The 20,565-nt window shown below is 42.2% G+C and overlaps 1 protein-coding gene across 1 annotated transcript in view; it reads right to left on the bottom strand.

Moving 5' to 3' along the window:
- The window catches only part of ITPR2 (inositol 1,4,5-trisphosphate receptor type 2), a 372,015-nt gene that overhangs the window by 199,699 nt on the left and 151,751 nt on the right, over nt 1–20,565 (bottom strand). Inside the window, 13 exon segments of the mRNA XM_044281452.1 lie at nt 28–193; nt 398–458; nt 555–693; nt 1,736–1,923; nt 13,113–13,263; nt 15,027–15,171; nt 15,254–15,505; nt 16,089–16,274; nt 17,583–17,702; nt 17,925–18,097; nt 19,050–19,211; nt 19,288–19,429; nt 20,138–20,298. Of these exon segments, the coding sequence (XP_044137387.1) occupies nt 28–193; nt 398–458; nt 555–693; nt 1,736–1,923; nt 13,113–13,263; nt 15,027–15,171; nt 15,254–15,505; nt 16,089–16,274; nt 17,583–17,702; nt 17,925–18,097; nt 19,050–19,211; nt 19,288–19,429; nt 20,138–20,298 (2,046 nt within the window).

The following is a 20,565-nucleotide window of genomic DNA, read 5'->3' as shown; positions in this document are numbered from 1 at the left end:
TGTCAATATCACTTCTCATTTTCTCACCTGTTTGAAGGCTTGGAGGACCTCAGCTCTCTGGCTGAAATGCTTGAAGAGAAGTTGGAGGGCTCCAGAAAGAAGTGGAGGGTAATCGTGCATGATGAGATGGATGAGAACCCGTAGGAATGTTCTACCACCTTCATCATCAAGTTCCACAGGGTTCTTCTCTTTGCTGAATGTGACAGAGACACAGTTATAACAATACTGATATATCAAATGGGTGGGGTTTATGTTATATTGTGTGAAAGGGGTCATTACCATGTGATTGGGGGTGTTGCCGATAGGAATGGTGCTGGGCTTATAACATCCATCCCAAAATGTAAATTAGCTACAGTTACCAACAGTCCTTAGGAAGGCTAACTTATCTCAGACTCACCTTCCTGCAAACATGGTCTCCGCTAGCGCTGCTATTTCATCAATATCAGGTACCACTGCCGCTAAAATGTAAAAAATCAAAATAATTGTAAAAGTTGTAGTAATTCCACATACAATACCAGGCTTCTAAAACATACAAGTGGCTATAACCCACTCACCTGATAGAGCCGGGGAGTCAGGGGGAGTAACTGTCGAAGCTGTGGAGTTGTCAATGCCGCCGCTAAAATCCCCAAATTCTTTCTTGTAAATAGACAGCATATAGGAAATCCTGTAATCCAGCCGTACACTAAGTATGAACTGGAAGACAAAGTGGTCACCATTACATACAATAAGATAAGCGTCTACTTTTTCACATAAGGTCATTTCTTGGTCCCAAACTCTACGATGATTGATAGCAGTCAGAAGTATTTTTCTTACAGCTCATCAAAGCTTCAAATCTCCTGCATAAACATAGTTGCAAGATTGATTTCTGCCTTCAACCACCAGTAGAGGGAGCTAAGGAGCTTAATTCAGAGCAATTTACCATTCAGTTCAATGTATAATCAGTAGTACATTTTCTCTAGTGGTGGCTCCGGGTCACCAGAATTTTATCATTTGCCTCTATTTAGGCTATTTGGAGCTCTTTATCATAAAAGCAAAGCTCTGACCAGATATATGATGAAAATGATCAGCACATTATACTGAAGGATAGTATAAGGCTACTTTCAGCTACTGTCACATTTGCATGTTTGCTGTCCGGTTTTGAGATCTGGCATGGGATGTCAAAACCACAGGAAAACGCTTCCATTATAATAATACAACTGGCTGCATCCGTTCAGAACAGATCCGGTTGTATTATATTGAAAATGAAGAAACCAGATACAGCACTAAAACCATTCCGATTCCTTTATTTTTATTTTTTTGTGTCTGAAAGAAATGGACACAGCACCAGTGAATTACATGGTTTTTGATGCCAGATCCGGCGTCTTCAGTTTTCCATGCCGCACAAAAAACGCTGCTTGCTGCACCTTATACTGAAAAACGGACATTCACGATCAGCTTTTCTTAACCAATTTCTTAATAAACATGCACAAAGAGAAGGTTCCCAGAATGTATATCGGGCCCCTACATGTACAGTATTTGGAGGAGCCACTTACACTGGGAGGTCTGATCCATTCCTTTATCATAAGAAATGAGAAGGCTCAGATAATCACAAGAGTTTCAAACACATTGGACCAACTTTGTGCTATATCCAGGGTTAAAAGTACCTGGTGTGCTTTCTAACCCCATCACTGTACCTCAGCAAAATTTCACACAGTGTATGGATTGTATTTAAAATAACATGAACATAAATTTCTACCTGCAAGATCTCAATGATTTTTAGTTTGGTGTCCATAACAGTAATATCTTCACTATCAGTCGTCTGCTTGCTGGAATGGAGCCCTGGCTGCACATCAGGCACCGCCATGGGTAACACAGACCCCCTGCTGAGAACCATTTGCGTCATCATCTCGCCCACGCCATGAATGGTCCTCATTACATTGTTACCTGGGAAGATGACGCATAACATAGCACATTAGTCTGACTGGCACTCAACGATATAGCAAAACTTGAGCTTTTACAAGGCCGTTGTCATGCCTCCTTTCAGCTCCCACTACTGTGCCACACAAAGCAAAACACACTATTCCAGGATTTATTGGCTAAATATAAACCATGAATCTTGCTTGGGTCATTTTCAGCTTAATTCTGTCAGCAAGAGATTTTTGGACTCTGGAAACAGGCAGCAGTTAACCAGAATGTGAATGTAGCCCGATATTAACCTTTCCTACATAAAGCGACATATTAAATATTACTATAATTGTTAATAAATATTAAGAATCAAAAGAAACAACAGGAAGATTCTAAAATGTAAAATGTATGATTAAAATTGGAATGAAAAATGCCAGTGACTCTTATCTTTACAGCTCATATCAGAGCCAGGGACGGACTGGGAACAAACCGTGGCACAGTGCTGAAAGTGGGTGCCAATTGTAAGCAGACGGGGCCAGCAATACCTTAATGCAGTGCAAAATACCACCATAACAGAATGAAATACCACAGTGCAGCACAAAATACTGCTGCCCCCATCGCAGTAGTCAACAGTATCACTGGCGACATGGTTGATTTCAGAAGGGGACCAAGGCCGCCAGCCAGGTGCATAGGTACCTGATGCTTGCAGCATTAATTAATGCTGAAAGCATCAGTTTGTTATGTACCCAGCCGATAGCTGTAAGGAGGGGCTCCGCAGGCATCAGCCCACCAGGACATTTTCCTGTAGGGTCTATTGCCAGTCCACCCCTGAATAGAGCAGCAATGTAACCCAACTATTCGGGACTCTTCAGCAGTGAAGCAGGGTGGAGTTCTATAAAGAAGATGTTACTGTGTTTCCATGATGAAGCCCTATATATATATTATTTACACTGAATGTTCTTTACACCTTTGGTTTACACTTATATGACTGCATGTACCCCAAAATTGTACCAATAAAAAGTATGACTCATGCCACAAAAAACAAATGTCCTCACACAGCTCTCCATCAAATAAAAAAGTTATGACTTCAGAACATGAGGACAAAAACAAATGATATTTCTTGAGCAAAATTAGTAAAATTTCGTACCTCTGTAATCACACTGTACTGTTAACAGGTCATTATACAGTGTGGTGAATGCCATAAAAAAAAAAAAAAAAAAAGGGGTTGCGTATTGTTTTTTTCCCCCTATTTTCTCCCAGAAAGTGTTAAAAAAAAGTTTAGCTTTTTTCCATACATTACATGCACCCATGTCTAAGCACACTGTGAGCCCTTTAGTTTCAAGGTCCACCATGTAATGCTTCATTTCCCCAGTGGTGGCACTATAGAGAAAGTGAACACTTGTTGCCATGTTCCCCCATGAATCAAACTTTCCGCCAAAACATTACTCAAAATGGATAACCCCTTTAAAGAGGTTCTCCGAGCTTTTAAAAAAATTCAGCAGCCTTCTGACCTGGTCAGTACTTACCCCTCCATCGGGTCACCGATTCTGCTATTTCTGCTGTGCTGAGACTCTATGCAGCTGAAGAGAAAGACTCAGTAGAGCCCGCAGCCAGTCTGAGATGGCACAATCTGTGGCCCAACAAAGGGGTAAGTACTCAGGAACCCCCTTTAAGTGATACAAGTTGAAGCTATGACAACCTATCATTCCATTTCCTATAAAACAGGGTGGTCGGGAGTTTTCTTCCCTTTACTATAATTTCATCTCCGGTAATTTTAATTTTTTTACATCCCTTTAAGAAACCTCTTTTTCACCCTCTCCTTTTTTTAAGGGCCAGGTATTATATATGATCATAACTGACAGTTTAAACTTGGGCTAATTAAGAGCGTGGAGAAACTATTAAAACATGCAAGTTCTGCGTTCTGCCTGTCTGGGACAATCCATTGCGGCTTTCCGTATTCAGAATGAAGTTGCGCGCTTGATACAAGAAATCTAATGACTGGCGAGACAATAGATGGCCTGGAGGCATTGACTATTGTACCAGCTCATTAACCTGCCAGTGCAAGAGTGACATATTCTACCTCGCAGCTTTACAAAGATATGATAAGAGATGAAGCACACAAAGGGGAACACATGCCATTTATACCCACTTCAGACTCGCAGACAAGGGGAAAAAAATGGAAAAATGGCAAAATTACAGCGGCAACATTAACAGGATTTATGGACCGGCGAGATGACTCAATAGTGTGAAAGTGAATATTTTAACAGGCGGCGGACAATGCTCTGTCCCCGGAACCTTCATGTAAGACAATGAAAGACGTTCCGAAAAAAATTCAATCTATCGGCTTCTTTTCTTGGCAGAGGTTCGCAAAGTGCTGATAAGCTGACATAGATCATTTACCTCCTATGGAATGCTATAGATAGGAATGGAAATGTGGAGTAATTGCTCCCATTTCACTACCTAAGGCTGGAGGCGGGGGAGGTGAAGGGGGCAGATTAGGAAAACTTTGGCGTTAATTCAGAGGTTGCTGCAAAACTTTTTTCTTTTTTCTTCTCTGGAAAAGGAGACTTTATCTGTGTGGAAGGATTCATGTTCCCAATGCAAAGAGTGTTCACAGACTCCACTATTTAGGACCTCCATGCACACCAACCAAGGCACTATATGGTAGTATTATGTAGGGTTCAATGTATATCACTATGATATACAGGGGTGTACCGGCCATAGACCCTACAGGGAAATGTCATGGTGGGCCGATGCCCCTAGCGATATATACCAGTATGATTGTCAGGGAACCAGGGGGGCTGTTTCGCATCGGGTTTGCAGGCGGCGGCGGGCGCAGATAGCTCCTCCTCTTCCTCCTGACAGGACACCCTGACGTCAATGTGGCCAGTGCGCCTGCACGAGTAGGATGCCGGGTGCGCGGTACACAAGCCGCGTGCGCGGAGATACAAGCGTAGTGCACATGCTCCATTCCAGACCACAGGTGCTACTCAGGCTAGGGGAGGGCTTCAGCCTCCGTCACCGAACCTCAGCCTTATGATTGGCTTCTGACTAAGGAAGCCTCCTGGTTGCCCGGCAACCAGGGGGGTGGTCCTGGGTTCACTGTGTACTTAAAGCCAGTCAGAGCCTTGACTCATTGCTGAGTTATTCAACCTTATGGTGAACACCCAGCTCCCTCCTGTGAACCTGTTATTTAATCTGACTTCCCAGCTACCGACTCCTTGCCTGTTTCCTCGATTACGATTTCTGCTGCCTGCCACGACCCGGAACTGGAACCGACTACCCGATTGGATTGACCTTTTTTGTACTACGCTAATTTTTGGGATTATTTCGTCCCTGCCAAAGGATTCCATACCTGATCCACTATTCCAGTCCTGACAATGATCTAGGCACTATACGATTGTGTGCTATAAGGCACTGTCATCTGGGTATTGTAGTATTTTGTAGGCACTGGACTATTAACACAATTACATTGGTGGCAACATAGGGCTAGGTTCATATCTCTTTTGGCAAAGGAACAGTACCAGAGTTACACTATAATGGCATAGCACCAATGGATTCCAATTTACTTTAATGGGATCTGGTGGGTTTCTGGCATAAATACCGGCTTTCTGCTGGAAGAAGAAAGGTATGCAAGTGAGATCTTAGCAAGCTCTGCTTCTGATGCCACCAGATGTAAGGCAGCTATCCTGTAAGTTAACATTCAACCCGTTAACTAGGCCTTTAGACATGACTCGGATATTAAATAAAGCTACTTTCACACCTGCGTTCGGTGCGGACCCGTCTGCACAGACGAATCCGCACCGATAATGCAAACGCTTGTATCCGTTCAGAACGGATCAGTTTGCATTATTCTTTCAAAAGAAAGTCTAAGTCAAAACGGATCCGTCCTGACTTACATTGAAAGTCAATGCTGCAAGCTGCGTTTTAGTGACAGTCTAAAAAACGCAATGGAGACCAAACGCAGCCAAATTGATGCATCCTGAACGGATCCTTATCTATTCAGAATGCATTGGGGCTGAACTGATCCGTTTTGGGCCTAGAAACGGCAGTGTGAAAGTAGCCTAATACTGCACCTCATCTGCAGACAGTGGTTTGGGAGTGATTACCTCTCATCAGTGCAGAGCAGAGAGTACTGGTTTAACTGGGTGAGAGGCCTAAGGATTTAGGGGTGATTACCTCTCATCAGTGCAGAGCAGAGAGTACTGGTTTAACTGGGTGAGAGGCCTAAGTCAGGATTTAGGGGTGATTACCTCTCATCAGTGCAGAGCAGAGAGTACTGGTTTAACTGGGTGAGAGGCCTAAGTCAGGATTTAGGGGTGATTACCTCTCATCAGTGCAGAGCAGAGTACTGGTTTAACTGGGTGAGAGGCCTAAGTCAGGATTTAGGGGTGATTACCTCTCATCAGTGCAGAGCAGAGTACTGGTTTAACTGGGTGAGAGGCCTAAGTCAGGATTTAGGGGTGATTACCTCTCATCAGAGCAGAGAGTACTGGTTTAACTGGGTGAGAGGCCCAAGTCAGGATTTAGGGGGTGATTACCTCTCATCAGTGCAGAGCAGAGAGTACTGGTTTAACTGGGTGAGAGGCCTAAGTCAGGATTTAGGGGTGGTTACCTCTCATCAGTGCAGAGCAGAGAGTACTGGTTTAACTGGGTGAGAGGCCTAAGTCAGGATTTAGGGGTGATTACCTCTCATCAGTGCAGAGCAGAGAGTACTGGTTTAACTGGGTGAGAGGCCTAAGTCAGGATTTAGGGGTGATTACCTCTCATCAGTGCAGAGCAGAGAGTACTGGTTTAACTGGGTGAGAGGTCTAAGTCAGGATTTGGGGGCGATTACCTCTCATCAGTGCAGAGCAGAGAGTACTGGTTTAACTGGGTGACAGGCCTAAGTCAGGATTTGGGGGGTACTATATCTCCTCGGGGAGAGAGCGCCTTAATCGGCATACAGCACAGTTATGTGGCCAGTGCATAGTGGTATTATGTAGGTGCTGTATGGACTAATATATGTTCTATATTTAGCACTATTGTATAGACACTTTATGGCAATTTTATGTAGACACTGTTTGGCAGTACTATGTAGGTAATATGTGCTCACTGTATACCTCCTTCATACTATGTAGGTACTGTATAGACTGATATGAAGTATGACACTATTATGCAAGCACTATATCATACTATCATGAAGGCACTGTATGACACTGTTTTTCACAGTGGTATTATTTGGGTGTGCAGAATTACTCATTCCCATCTTCCAAAAAGCTGTTTTTCCTTGCATCAAATTGCATTCTCTAGGCTGGTCTGCAATCACAAAGGATCCTGTCTGAAAATTATGGAAAGGAAATCAATCCTTACAATAACTATCATTAAAATGGCATCAGATTGCTCTATAGGAGAAGTTTCGATGATCATCCGTCGGTACAGAAAGGTTTCTATGTAACAGAATCTCCCCAAGTATCTTTACCACATTAACCTGACACATGGAGTGATTAATTTTCAGTTCTGCCTCCAGACAGGCTTCACTTGTGTCTAAAAAAATGTTTAAAATGTTCCTGTCAGTGTCACAGCCATGTCTTTAAGACGTGAAATCAAGTTTATCTCACTCTCTGCAGGAAAGCGCTGTGAATTCTCATATCCTAGCACAGTGGGAGAATACCTGCTGAAACTCTCTAGACTGCCAGGGCCAGGATATAGGACATCCCCCAGGGGTGCCTAAATGGGTTGTATGGGTGTCTGACTCTCACCATCTTCTGGCTGGTCTACTTCACATGTCAGATGAGGGGAATTCTACAATGAACTCCAATTTGCAATATTACTATGATATTTGATGGCATACTGGATTAGCTGAATTTCAGAATTTTGCAGCAATATACAAATTGCGTCTACATGTTCTGTCTACCTTCAGCCACCCGTAAAGGATGCTTAGGAGCCTTCTCGAAGACATATTTATCTTTATATCCAATGGTAGGTGTATAAACCCATATTGAATAAGATGCCACCAGTGAATGATTCGGGCAGCCGGAATTGTATCTAGGGATGAAGGAATGGAAGCATGGAACATGGAGCTCTGTTTCAGTAAAGCAGATAGTAAAAATTTTATAGCAGGCCTACTAAATATTCTGGCCATATATTTTTTTTAAATCAGATAATTTTTATTAACAAGTTTACAAAATACAAAAAATAAAAGAAAGGGATATCCATATACAGACAAGTCTGATGTTCAGACAATTAGCATTGCTTTGACCATAATTGACAGGCATGTTGCAATAGTGGATACTAAAGAAGCAAAAATATACCCTTTCCAATGTATACCCTTTCATACAATAAACCACCCCCCACCCAGCGATGAGATGGGCAGCGTACATCTAGCATAAATGTCTTGTTTCAGAGCTCAGAAGAAACTAGAACCTACACCCTAGATATGATCTTATCCCTTGCCTTTCCCGTAGTGAGTTTGTCGCTCAACTCCTCCACCCACCAAAAATGACACTCCCCATCGCGGTTACTTGTATATATAGCCTCAGAAACCATGCATATCTTTAAAGTCACTCCTCCCAGACTATGCCTCATTACTCCTATACAATACCCACTTATCCCAGATTTTGGTGAACCTGGCCAGACATTGCCTTTTAGTATATTCTCCTTTTTCCAGGCAAAGGATCTCGTCCATTCTATTCAAAAATTGCACCTTAGAAGGTGGTTGGGGTCTAAGCCAGTATTTAGCAATTCATTTCCTGGCCTGGAAGAGCAGACGCTGCACTCCCAGGTGAGAATTCCTATTTGTATATTCCCAACACACACGTCTTTGGACCAGGCGGAACCACAATATGAAAGGCGTCTTTAATGCAGGTTAGCACGCCTGTCCAAAAATTCCAAAGCTCAGAACATTCCCAGAACATGTGTATCAGGGATGCCGGACTCACCCCACATCTAGGGCAGGAGGCATCGTTCCTAACCCCGATCTTGAACAGAAAGGATGGAGTCGGTATACACAGTGAACAAGAAGTAGTTGGGACATACGTTGGCCTTCACATACTGATAACTCAGGCGTTAGTGCCAGAAAGTCTTTCCATGTATCTTCTGATATATTCCCAGCCTCTTCCTCCCATTTTTGATTAACCACCAAGGCATCGTATTTCACAGATTTTGCGGATATCAGTCCACATGAGGAGACACAGCAATGGGACTGACGTACACTTAAGCGACATAGATTTTGCCTGTACTGGAACGGCATGTCTTAATTGCAAAAATTTAAAAAAGGCTGTATGAGGAAGGGCAAACTTGTTCCTGAATTGTTCAAAGGATTTAAACACACCATCACTGTATAGCTGATGCAAGAACATCACACCCTTCCGTTCCCATGGAGAAAACCCCTCTAGGCAAAACAGTTCGGGTAACTGGGGATTTCTCTATATAGGAGTGTCCTGGGTAAAGCCCCGCACAGGCAGCAGGTCCCGACACTTGCGCCATACCTTACATATCAAATTGAGTGTACAATTTCCTGCCAGCTTATCAGAGAGACCATTATTTTCTAATAGGTATTTAGGGTATTCATTTCCTATAATGTGGGCTATCAGTCTCGCAGATGTATCATCCCCAGGAGTCCTCCCCCAACCCCTTAAGTGCTGCAGCTGGGAGAAAATGAAATATAGCCATGGATTAGGAATAGAGAGACCCCCAGAATCCTTCCCTCTTTGTAAAGTATCCAGCCAAATTCTGGCTTCAGAATAACTTTTGTATTCTAAAAAAAAATCTGTTGTGGGATCCAAACAGGGGAGTTATGTAAGACATACATAAGTTTCGGCATATTTATCATCTTAAGGAGGTTACTTCTATCTATTTCAGACATTGGGAGTTTACACCACACACTGATCTTACCAGACATGCTGTCTAGGAGTGGCTCCACATTATTTTTCACGTAGTGCCCAATAGTTGACAAAACCACAATACCCAGATACTTGAAGCTATTCTGGCCATATATTTAGACTCTGTATGGCAGTGATATTTGATAACAGTTTATGACTGAGCAACGTATGGCAATGTTATTCATTACATTGCACAATTATGTACAGTGGTGCTTGAATTTTCTATATTTCTACATAAGGGTACTTTCACACTAGCGTTTTAGCGTTTTTGTTTTCCGGTATTGAGTTCCGTCACAGGAGCTCAATACCTGAAAAAAACTGATCAGATTTATCCTAATGCATTCTGAATGGAGAGTTAAAAAAAATACCGGATCAGTTTTTCCGGATGACACCGGAGAGACGGATCTGGTATTTCAATGCATTTGTCAGACGGATCTGCATCCAGATCCGTCTGACAAATGCCATCAGTTTGGGTCCAGATTGCCGGATCCGGCAGGCAGTTCCGGCGACGGAACTGCCTGCCGGAATCCTCTGCCGCAAGTGTGAAAGTACCCTTAATTTGACCTAAAACTGCATCAGATTTTCACACAAGTCTTAAAAGTAGATAAGAATAATCTAAATAAAACAATTGAGTAAAAATATTAGATTTGGTCATTTATTTATTGAGAAAAATTATCCAATATCACAGGTCTGTGAGTGGCAAAAGTATGCAAACCTTTGCTTTCAGTATCTGGTGTGACCTCCTTGTGGAGCAATAACTGTAACTTAACTTTTTTTTAATTAGTCCTGCTTGGAGGTATTTTAGCCCATTCCGCCATACAAAAAAGCTTCAACTGTGTGATGTTCGTGGGGTTCCTCCCATGAACTGCTCGGTTCAGGTCCTTCCACAACATTTCTATTGGATTTAAGGGGTTTATCCAACATTATATCAGACCTCACAGGGTGGACGACCCACGGTGGTGATCATACTTACCTAGTCCCCGCTACTCGGTCCGGTCTCTATCGCTCCCTGGTCAGGTCTTCATCTTCTTGGTGGGCTGATGTCATCCTGTTAATGGAGGTGCACGTGACCACTGCAGCCAATTACTGGCCACAGAAGTGAGCTGCATCCCTTGCTTCACAACAAATGGTTACTTCACGCAAAAGGAGCAGGTCACCGCTGTTGGCAGTGATTGGCTGCAGCGGCCACATATCCATCAATGGAATCAGTGCACCAGGGAGATGAAGAGCTGAAGTGACAGAGACCGAACCCAGTGGCGGGAACCACCTAAGTAATATCTCCACCGTGGGTCGGCCACTCTGTGAGGTCTAATAGAATGCTGGATAACCCCTTTAAAGTACGTACTTTGTACGGACTTTGACTTGGCCATATCAAAACTTTAACTTTATACTTCTTTAACCATTCTTTAGAAGGACTTGTGTGCTTAGGGTCATGATGCATGTTGACATTTTCCTTTAGAATTTGCTGGCATCATAAAAAAATTATTCCACCAATGATGGCAAGCAGTCCTGGCCCAGGTGCAGCACAATAGCCCAAAACCATGTACCGTGTTTCACAGATAGGATGAGGTTTTATGCTGGAATATAGGGTCTTTCTTTCTCCAGACATAACAGTTTTCATTAAACCAAAAAGTTCTATTTTGGTTTCATCCATCCACAAAACAGCTTTCTGGCTTTTCCAGGTGATCTTAGTAAACTGCAGGCAGACGGGCAGCAATGTTCTTTTTAGAAGGCAGCAACTTTCTCCTCACAATCCTGCCACGCACACCATTGTTATTCAGTGTCCTCCTGATGGTAGGCTCATAAACTTAACATTAGCTAATGTAAAAAAAAGGCCTTTAGTTGCTTAGAGGTTACCTTTGTGACCTTGCAAACTGTTACACTGTTGCTGTGATCTATGTTGGCTGACCACTCCTCTGGAAGGTAATAATGGTCTTGAATTTCCTCCATTTATACACAGTCTGTCTGACTGTGGCTTGTTGGACTCCAAGCTCTTTAGAGATGACTTTGTAAGGCCTCTTTCACATTTGCGTTGTCCGGATCCGGCGTGTACTCCACTTGCCGGAATTACACGCCGGATCCGGAAAAACGCAAGTGTACTGAAAGCATTTGAAGACGGATCCGTCTTCAAAATGCTTTCAGTGTTACTATGGCAGCCAGGACGCTATTAAAGTCCTGGTTGCCATAGTAGTAGTGGGGAGCGGGGGAGCGGCATACTTACAGTCCGCGCGGCTCCCGGGGCGCTCCAGAGTGACGTCAGAGCGCCCCATGCGCATGGATCATGTGATCCATGCGATCACGTCATCCATGCGCCTGGGGCGCTCTGACATCACTCTGGAGCGCCCCGGGAGCCGCACGGACGGTAAGTATGCTGCTCCCCGCTCCCCACTACACTTTATCATGGCTGCCAGGACTTTAGCGTCCCGGCAGCCATGGTAACCATTGAGAAAAAGCTAAACGTCGCATCCGGCAATGCGCCGAAACGACGTTTAGCTTAAGGCCGGATCCGGATCAATGCCTTTCAATGGGCATTCATTCCGGATCCGGCCTTGCGGCAAGTGTTCCGGATTTTTGGCCGGAGCAAAAAGCGCAGCATGCTGCGCTATTTGCTGCGGCCAAAAAACGTTCCGTTCCGGAACGGAAGACATCCTGATGCATCCTGAAGGACGGACTGTCCATTCAGAATGCATTAGGATAATCCTGATCAGTATTCTTCCGGCATAGAGCCCCGACGACGGAACTCTATGCCGGAAGACAATAACGCAGATGTGAAAGAGCCCTAACCTTTTTCGGATTGATGAGCATCAACAACTCATCTTCTGAAGTCCTCAGAAATTTCTTATGTTCATGACAAGATACACTTTCATAAACATGTGTTATGAAGATCAAACTTTGGTAGATCCATGTTCTTTAAATAACACAGGTCGCCCACACAGACCTGATTGTCATCCCAGTGATTGAAAACACATGATTCTAATTTCACCTTCAAATAATCTGCTAATCCTAAAGGTTCACACACTTTTGCCCCTCACAGATTTGTGATATGGTATCATTTCCCCCACTAAATAAATAACTGCAAAATAGTCATATAAATATAAAATCAGATACACTCTCCAAATGTAGTGTTTGCAATATTTGGAGCAAAAAATATATCAGGATTTTTATAACAAATAATAATGAGATTATATATATATATATATATATATATATATATATATTATATGTATAAAAAATCATCAATCGGACAAGATATAGGACAATATCTCAAGAACAAAGCAGAATATTTAAAAGCAGTGATTTGCAAAAAGTTTCTGTTATTTCACCACCCATTTAAAAGAATGCTATTTACGTGAGCATATCTGATACCTCCATCCTGAAATATGCTGAGTCTCTCGAGGTAAGAAGTCATGGGGCTCTGGACGATGTCTAGAATGGCTAGCAGGGTACGGGTCAGTCGGAGGAGCTCACTAAAGCTGTAGAACCCAAAGTAAATGAGATTCCGCGCCAAGTGAACGACCTACGGGAGAACAAGAGGGTTTCTAAATAATTTTTTAGATTTCTTTCATAATGTAAATAGTCAATGACATTAGCACAGCTATGGGCTAAAGGGAAATATCACAGTATTTAAGGATCTCGATCCCAACATCTACTGAACACGGCCACTTGTAACACACAGAGGAAGGTTTCTAAGTCTGCCTGTGGCCTCCTTGCCCCAGTCCTTGCCTTCTAATAAGTACTGTATATAGATATGTTACTCTGCCCATACCATCGCTATTTAGTTAGTAAGTGCTGGGCAGTGTCCCTGTGTGTCAGCGCTGATTGCTGCCACGCTATTCTCCTTACTAACTAAACAGGAGAGCACTGGGTGAAAGGCAACGCAGCAATCAGCTCTGACAGCTTGACAGGTAGGCAGGGAACTTGTAAAAATATAGTTTTAGTAACATATCTAGTATACAGTACATACAGTATAAAGTGGCAGGGGCTGGGGCACAGAGATCTGAGACAGGCTGAGAAGCCTGCTCTTATATGTTACACATACTCATTCTCAGCGTTCAGTAGTAGAACGCAAAAGACACATTCTTTGTAGCAATGTTCAGTTAGAGGTTTGCTAAGGGGGCACTTTACATACACCAAACATACCCATATTTCCCCCAATAAAGTGTACTACAAAGACACTTTGCATGACTCCTAAACATTAGGAAAGGTGACAGTTACACTTTAACCGGCAGCAGGGAGATGTGAACTCTTGAAACATGAGCGCTAACAAATTCAGGAAGAGTTGTCATCAGCTGGCCATTGACAAGTGAATCGGCAGTTATCAGCAAAGAGTGAAATTGTGAAACACATGAGCTGAAGTGGAACAGTATTCTTAACTATACATTCTCTTAATAGACTAACGCAGAAGGAAAAAATGTGATGTCCTACAAGGTGAGAGCAAACAGGAGCCCGGCAGAACCCAAAACCTATGTGCATACACTGAACAAGCAGCAGGCAGAACGGATATGTGAACTTTGGCAACTTGAAATCAAATCAAAACCCAACAGAATACTTTATTATTTAGTATTTTACACCTGCTCCCCCTGCACTGCCGGTGGAGGTGCATAATTTATGAGATGTGTGCCACGACATAAATTAGGCCGATCTACAGCAGTCCGTGCTCCTGGAGTAAAAAAACGACTCCACTCCCTCAGTGGAGTCGTTTTTCACCAACATTTACACCTGATTCCAGGCAACAATTTTGGGAAATTTGCCAGAGCCGATGTCCTTGCCCTAGCCACTCCCATAAGGCGAAGATGGCGTAAAAACACCAGTGTCAAAAAATATTGTTGCACAGGCATTTAAAAAGTCACAAAAAGAGGGCCTGCAACTTTTTTTTTTACTACAGAAACTGGTGAAGTGATGTTAGTAAATGACCCCCAGTAGGTACAGACCTTGAACCAGAATGAAGAAAATTTGAGGTCCTCACACCTGAGAGCTAGCAGGATGAGCATGCACCTAACAAGCAGGAGGCAGCAGGGAAATGTGAAATTATGCAACCAATGAACTAAAAGAAATTCAACACAAATCTGAATGCAACTGCGCGTGCTCCGAATACACAAGGAAAAAGAAGGAGGAAGACTTGAGGTCCAAGAACATAAAAGGAAACAGGAATCCAACAGAATTCTGAAGATGCCAGAAGCAACTGGAACATGAAAGCTCCACAGAAATCAAAATGTAGCTTGGGGTGTGAGTGGAGAATAAGACGTAATGCGTCCATTGTACACAGCCAGAACTCTTTACCTCAAACGTTAGTTTATTTTTCTCCTTATCGCCAAAAGGAAAAGGCTGTGTCACCACTTCTTTAAGATATTCTTCAACAAACTCCATTGTGAGAGCAAATTTCCTCTTCATCTCATCTCTGGAGGAGTCAGTACAAGAGTCGTACCTGTAGACATAGATGGCAGAACAATGATTTCTGGTCTTCATAAAAGCCTCTCCAAGGAGATAAAAGAAGAAATGCCACTCACTCGTGGATGCTGATTCGTGTAGGAATTTCAGTCCAGAGTCTGGCATACTTCACCGGTACCACTGATTCCTGGGGGTCTCTGTCCACGTGTATGTGAAGCATGAGGCGACAGAAGGAGGCCCGTAAATCGTAAGGCAGGCTCTCGTCGGACATACAACGCAGGATTAGATCCACAGACAACTGCGTGGAGATCTGATTGATGGCAAGATACTGACGATCCAGGCACATCCGTGCAAACAGGTTCAGCTGATACCTTGGCAAGTGAAATAGAGAGACATGAATGGTTAATAAAGTCACGGATATGGCCCTTAAAGGGGCACTACGTGAATAAAGTGTATTTATGTCTACTGAATGGTCAGATATGTTTGTAAGGATGCTTGAAAGTTGGATCATAAGTGCTGACAAAAGCCGCTACCTGGTGGCTCTAAATAACTACCTGGTCTGTGCCACAAAACTCACTAGAGGGAGTTTAAAAGCTTAGGGTGAGATTTATAAAAATGGTTTATAGCAACCTATCATAATCCACCTCTCATTTTTCAGGAACCTGATTCGCTATGGGCAACTAAGCCAGTTCTACTTGCACCAGTTTTGATAAATCATATAGATACTCCACACGAATATAACTGCAGTGAGCTCCCCCTAGTAGTGTCTGCAATATTATATGGTGCACAGAAGATTCTTCTTCCAGGTTCCATTAGATGTCATACGACGTATGTATTAACCCATACAAGCATAGCTTTGAGAAGAGAATGCAGTGCCAGTAGCCAGAAACACACAGACTATGCATGTGCCCTAGCCACATGAATGACACTGTACTGATGACCACAGAGTCCCACCTATAGTACGTTAAGACTTCAAGGTCCACTTTGGTTCCTTCCTTTGCCTCTTGTGCAAGGTGTCGAATAGCTTTACCATGCGGTTCCTTATTACTGTCGATCCAATATAGCCAAACCTCCTCCTCATCAATATCATCTGAAAGCACAGAGCACTCCAAGGGGTTGTCCATCTGCATTGAGACAAGCCTGAAACAAGAATTGCATGTGTGAAGTGAGAACTTTCTAGAAAAGGTGCATTCACCAAACATCATAGCAAGCACATACATTTCATATAGTGTAGTCAAATGATCGTACATAGAAGGAAATATATCAGTACTTAAATTCTTGTATACTGAGCAAAGAATTGGAGTAGTTATATTCTTGTACACATAAGGCAGTATTATAGTAGTTATATTCTTGTACATAGGAGGTAGTATTATAGTAGTTATATTCTTGTACATCGGAGACAGTATTATAGCAGTTATATTCTTGTACATCGAGACAGTATTATAGAAGTTATATTCTTGTACATAGAGGCAGTATTATAGTATGTACATTCTGGTACATATTAGGTAGTATTATAGTATGTACATTCTGGTACATAGGAGGCAGTATTATAATAGTTATATTCTTGTACATAGAGGCAGTATTATAGTAGTGATATTCTTGTACATAGAAGGCAGTATTATAGTAGTTATATTCTTGTACATAGGGGGCAGTATTATAGTAGTTATATTCTTGTACATCGGAGCAGTATTATAGTAGTTATATTCTTGTACACAGGAGGTAGTATTATAATAGTTTTATTACTTGTAGATGGGGGCAGTATTATAGTAGTGATATTCTTGTACATAGAGGCAGTATTATAGTAGTTCTATTCTTGCACATAGAGGCAATATTCTAGTAGTTATATTCTTGTACATAGGGGGCAGTATTATAGTAGTTATAATCTTGTACATAGGGGACAGTATTCTAGTAGTTATATTCTGGTACATTGGAGGCAGTATTATAGTAGATATATTCTTGTACATAGAGGCCGTATTTATAGTAGTTATATTCTTGTACATAGGAGAATTATTATAGTAGTTATTTTCTTGTACATAGGAGGCATTACTATAGTAGTTATTTTCTTGTACATAGGATGCAGTATTATAGTAGATATATTCTTGTACACAGGGGTAGTATTATAGTTGTTATATTCATGTACAAAGAGAACAGTATTATAGTGGTTATACTGTACTCTTGCGCATAGGGGGCAGTAGTATAGAAGTTATATTCTTGCATATAAGGCAGTATATAAGTAGATATATTCTCTTGCATAAGAGACAATATTCTAGAAGTTATTGCAGGTACTGCTTTAAAGGGTTCTCTCATTTCCTTATTTGACAGGTGTCTAGTATACGCGCTTATTTTATTGTGTACAGAACAACACTAGTTATGCTTCAGGCTCATTAAAGGGGGTTGTCTCACTTCAGCAAATGGCATTTATCAGGAAGGAAATTCAATAAAACCTACTTGGTCTGGATGAGAATATCAGCATTTCCTGGGCTCAGCATAAACTTGCAGATGAGCTCTTGAGTCACAGGGATTGCAGTTGTGTTAGAAACACACAGATCTGATAGATAATCCAGGAATCTGTAGGGTGGAAATGGGATTTATGGTAATCCAGTACTACAACAGTATAGAACAATAACACACTGAAACGTGGGGTACAGGACAATGACACAGTGACTCTTGGGATACAGGCAGGACAATGACACATATGTACAGTTATATATGATGCTGCTATGGAATATATCACAGAAATGTGACAATGAGTTCGTCACTGTCCCTGTACAATATTGTCAGATCACTGACCTGGGTTCTCTGTTGCGTCTTAATAAATTGACAAAAGTCTCAATCTCTTTGGCTGTGATGTGCTTTTCCAGCAATTTCCGGTTGTTGTGTAGCAGAGCCGTAATTGTGTCTTCTGCCAGTATGTCGTAGCCAATCTGTGATTGCATGATGCAGAAATGCTTTGCAATATATTCCTGGATGTAGACACGAGGCGTTGTGTCAGTATAGGAGAGGAGCAGCTCACCCGAATATTACACTGCCCCCCACACAGCGAGCAGCTCCTTGCCTAGCCTGGACTAATGCAAAAATGAGTGCTCAGGCCCTGAGGCCAACACAGCCAACTTGTGAGAAGATAAGGCTGTTTCTATGTCAGTATAACAAAGTTATGAGAGACACATGACTGGAACAAAGAAGAATTGTATAAACTTTGGTTTGAAAAGAGAATATCAAGGAGCAACATAAAGTAAATATTCACTGAGTACACATGTCACATTCCTTATCTGGTACCCATCCTAAATTATAGCCTGTATTATACTCCAGAGCTGCACTCACTATTCTGCTGATGGAGTCATTGTGTACATACATTACATGCCTTATCTGGTAACCATCCTGGATTACGGCCTGTAGTATGCTCCAGAGCTGAACTCACAATTCTGCTGGTGGAGTCATTGTGTACCTTCAATACATTACTTATCCTGTACTTATCCTGAGTTACATCTTATATCATACTCCGGTGCTGCACTCATCATTCTGCCGGTGGAGTCACTGTGCATATACATTACATATTTTATCCTGTACTGATACAGAGTTACATCTTGTATTATACTCCAGAGCTGCACTCACTATTCTGCTGGTGAAGTCACTGTGTACATACATTACATTACTCATCCTGTATTGATCCTGAGTTACATCCTGTATTATACTTCAGAGCTGCACTCACTATTCTGCTGGTGGAGTCACTGTGTACATACATTACATCTCTGACAGGAGATGTGAGTAAATAACACAATACCAAAAGGCTGTTACTGTAAAATAAATTAGGGTTAAAGGGATACCCCACTGATGTTAACTGAGAATGACCATGCATGTGAAGCCACTAAATGTAAAATGAGCTAATTCCCATTTTCAGACGATCCTTGCAGTCACCTGGTTCTTGCGATAGTCTTGTTGTGAGTGTCTCAGAAGTCTGTAGCACAGACGAAGTATATACTTGTAGGGGGCATATCTCTGATCTCCCAGATCTTCAAGACGAAGCATGGAGCCTTCACCAGCCTTGTCTTTAAATGGTGCCTTCAAGATTCCAAAAATCTGTAGAAAATGGAAGAAAAAAAACGTGAGCATAAAGCCATGCTACTTCTCATTTTCAGTCCTAAGGTCCTCTTACCTGTGCTAAAATATTCTGCTCCCTCATTAACTTTTGTCTCTCACGGTTGGGTTTGGTGACCACGACATCCAGCACTTCCTGCCCGTTATTAGGAACTCCAGCCACAAAGAATATCAGATCCTCCAAAAGTTTAGTAACAAACCTGAATAGAGTAAATCCAAAATGACTGAAGAAGGCACCAGAGTGGAAATCTAAAGGAGCTCCCCCACAATCCTACCAATGGACAGGCCCACACACGTTAACCCAGGATTTAAGGCACCCACATATGGGAAATGGCGTGACCCTTTGGCCTGGACAACTCTTTCTAGTTTACTAAAGTTGTGCAGATGCCACCAACCAGAGGGGCATACCTTCTCTATATTTAACACAGTTACATAGTTAATACGGTTGAAAAAAGACAAACGTCCATCAAGTTCAACCAAGGGATAGGTGGGGGCGCAAATCCCAGAAGGAAGTGAAACATATAGCAACTTTAAATAGAGATTTCAAGATGAATTTTCCGAATTTGATTACATGAGAAGACGTGTCCATGTTTGTTCATTAGCCAAAAGAAAAGGAAAAAATAATCATCGACTCACAAAGAATAGTGCCCCTAGTGGTTAGATAATGCAATGCCAGCCCCTTGAGTAGTCATTATAACATGCAAGACAGCAAGGATTGGTAGGTAAGTTAGTATTAGGGGGACTTGTAAGAACTCCATAATTTAATAGTGGTCGTCGAGGGGCACAGTAGAAAGAGCTGCTCTGGAAAATAAACTGTGCAGAATAAGAGCTCAACAAGATACGTGAGCACATGGAAGTTTAACCTGCGCAGCCTTGTGCTGTAATATCATTTCTGAGAAATATCTGACCTCCGCTCATTCTGCGTGATGTTTCCATACTCCATTTTCTTTACTGTCGAGGCTAAAACTTTATTGGCATCATTAGCGAAATCCAAATCCCGCACTTCAGAAAGAGGGACAGAAATGATAGCAAATGCCTCTTTGTCTTCCTTCGTCTGGCAGGTTCCAATCTGGTGAAAGAATGTGATCAGTAAAAAACTGAAAAATTAGCAAAAATAAGGAAAAAATAAAAATAAGCTAATGATAATGCGTGACAACATTTTTCGTTGAAGAGTATCTGTCAGCAGGGCCAATGCTATGACAACAGGCATACAGTCCGGTAGATTTGATCATGCTGATTCAAAACCTTACTTCTGGTCCTGCGGGTTCCTGTTCTAGAGAAATTTACGTTATTATTAAAATGCAAATGTCATTGGAGCACTGAGGGACCAGCCTGA

Source organism: Bufo gargarizans, chromosome 2 (genome assembly GCF_014858855.1).
Source record: "Bufo gargarizans isolate SCDJY-AF-19 chromosome 2, ASM1485885v1, whole genome shotgun sequence".
Taxonomy (NCBI): domain Eukaryota; kingdom Metazoa; phylum Chordata; class Amphibia; order Anura; family Bufonidae; genus Bufo; species Bufo gargarizans.
Note: the sequence above shows the minus strand (reverse complement) of the source record. Positions and strands in the feature narration are given on the sequence as shown.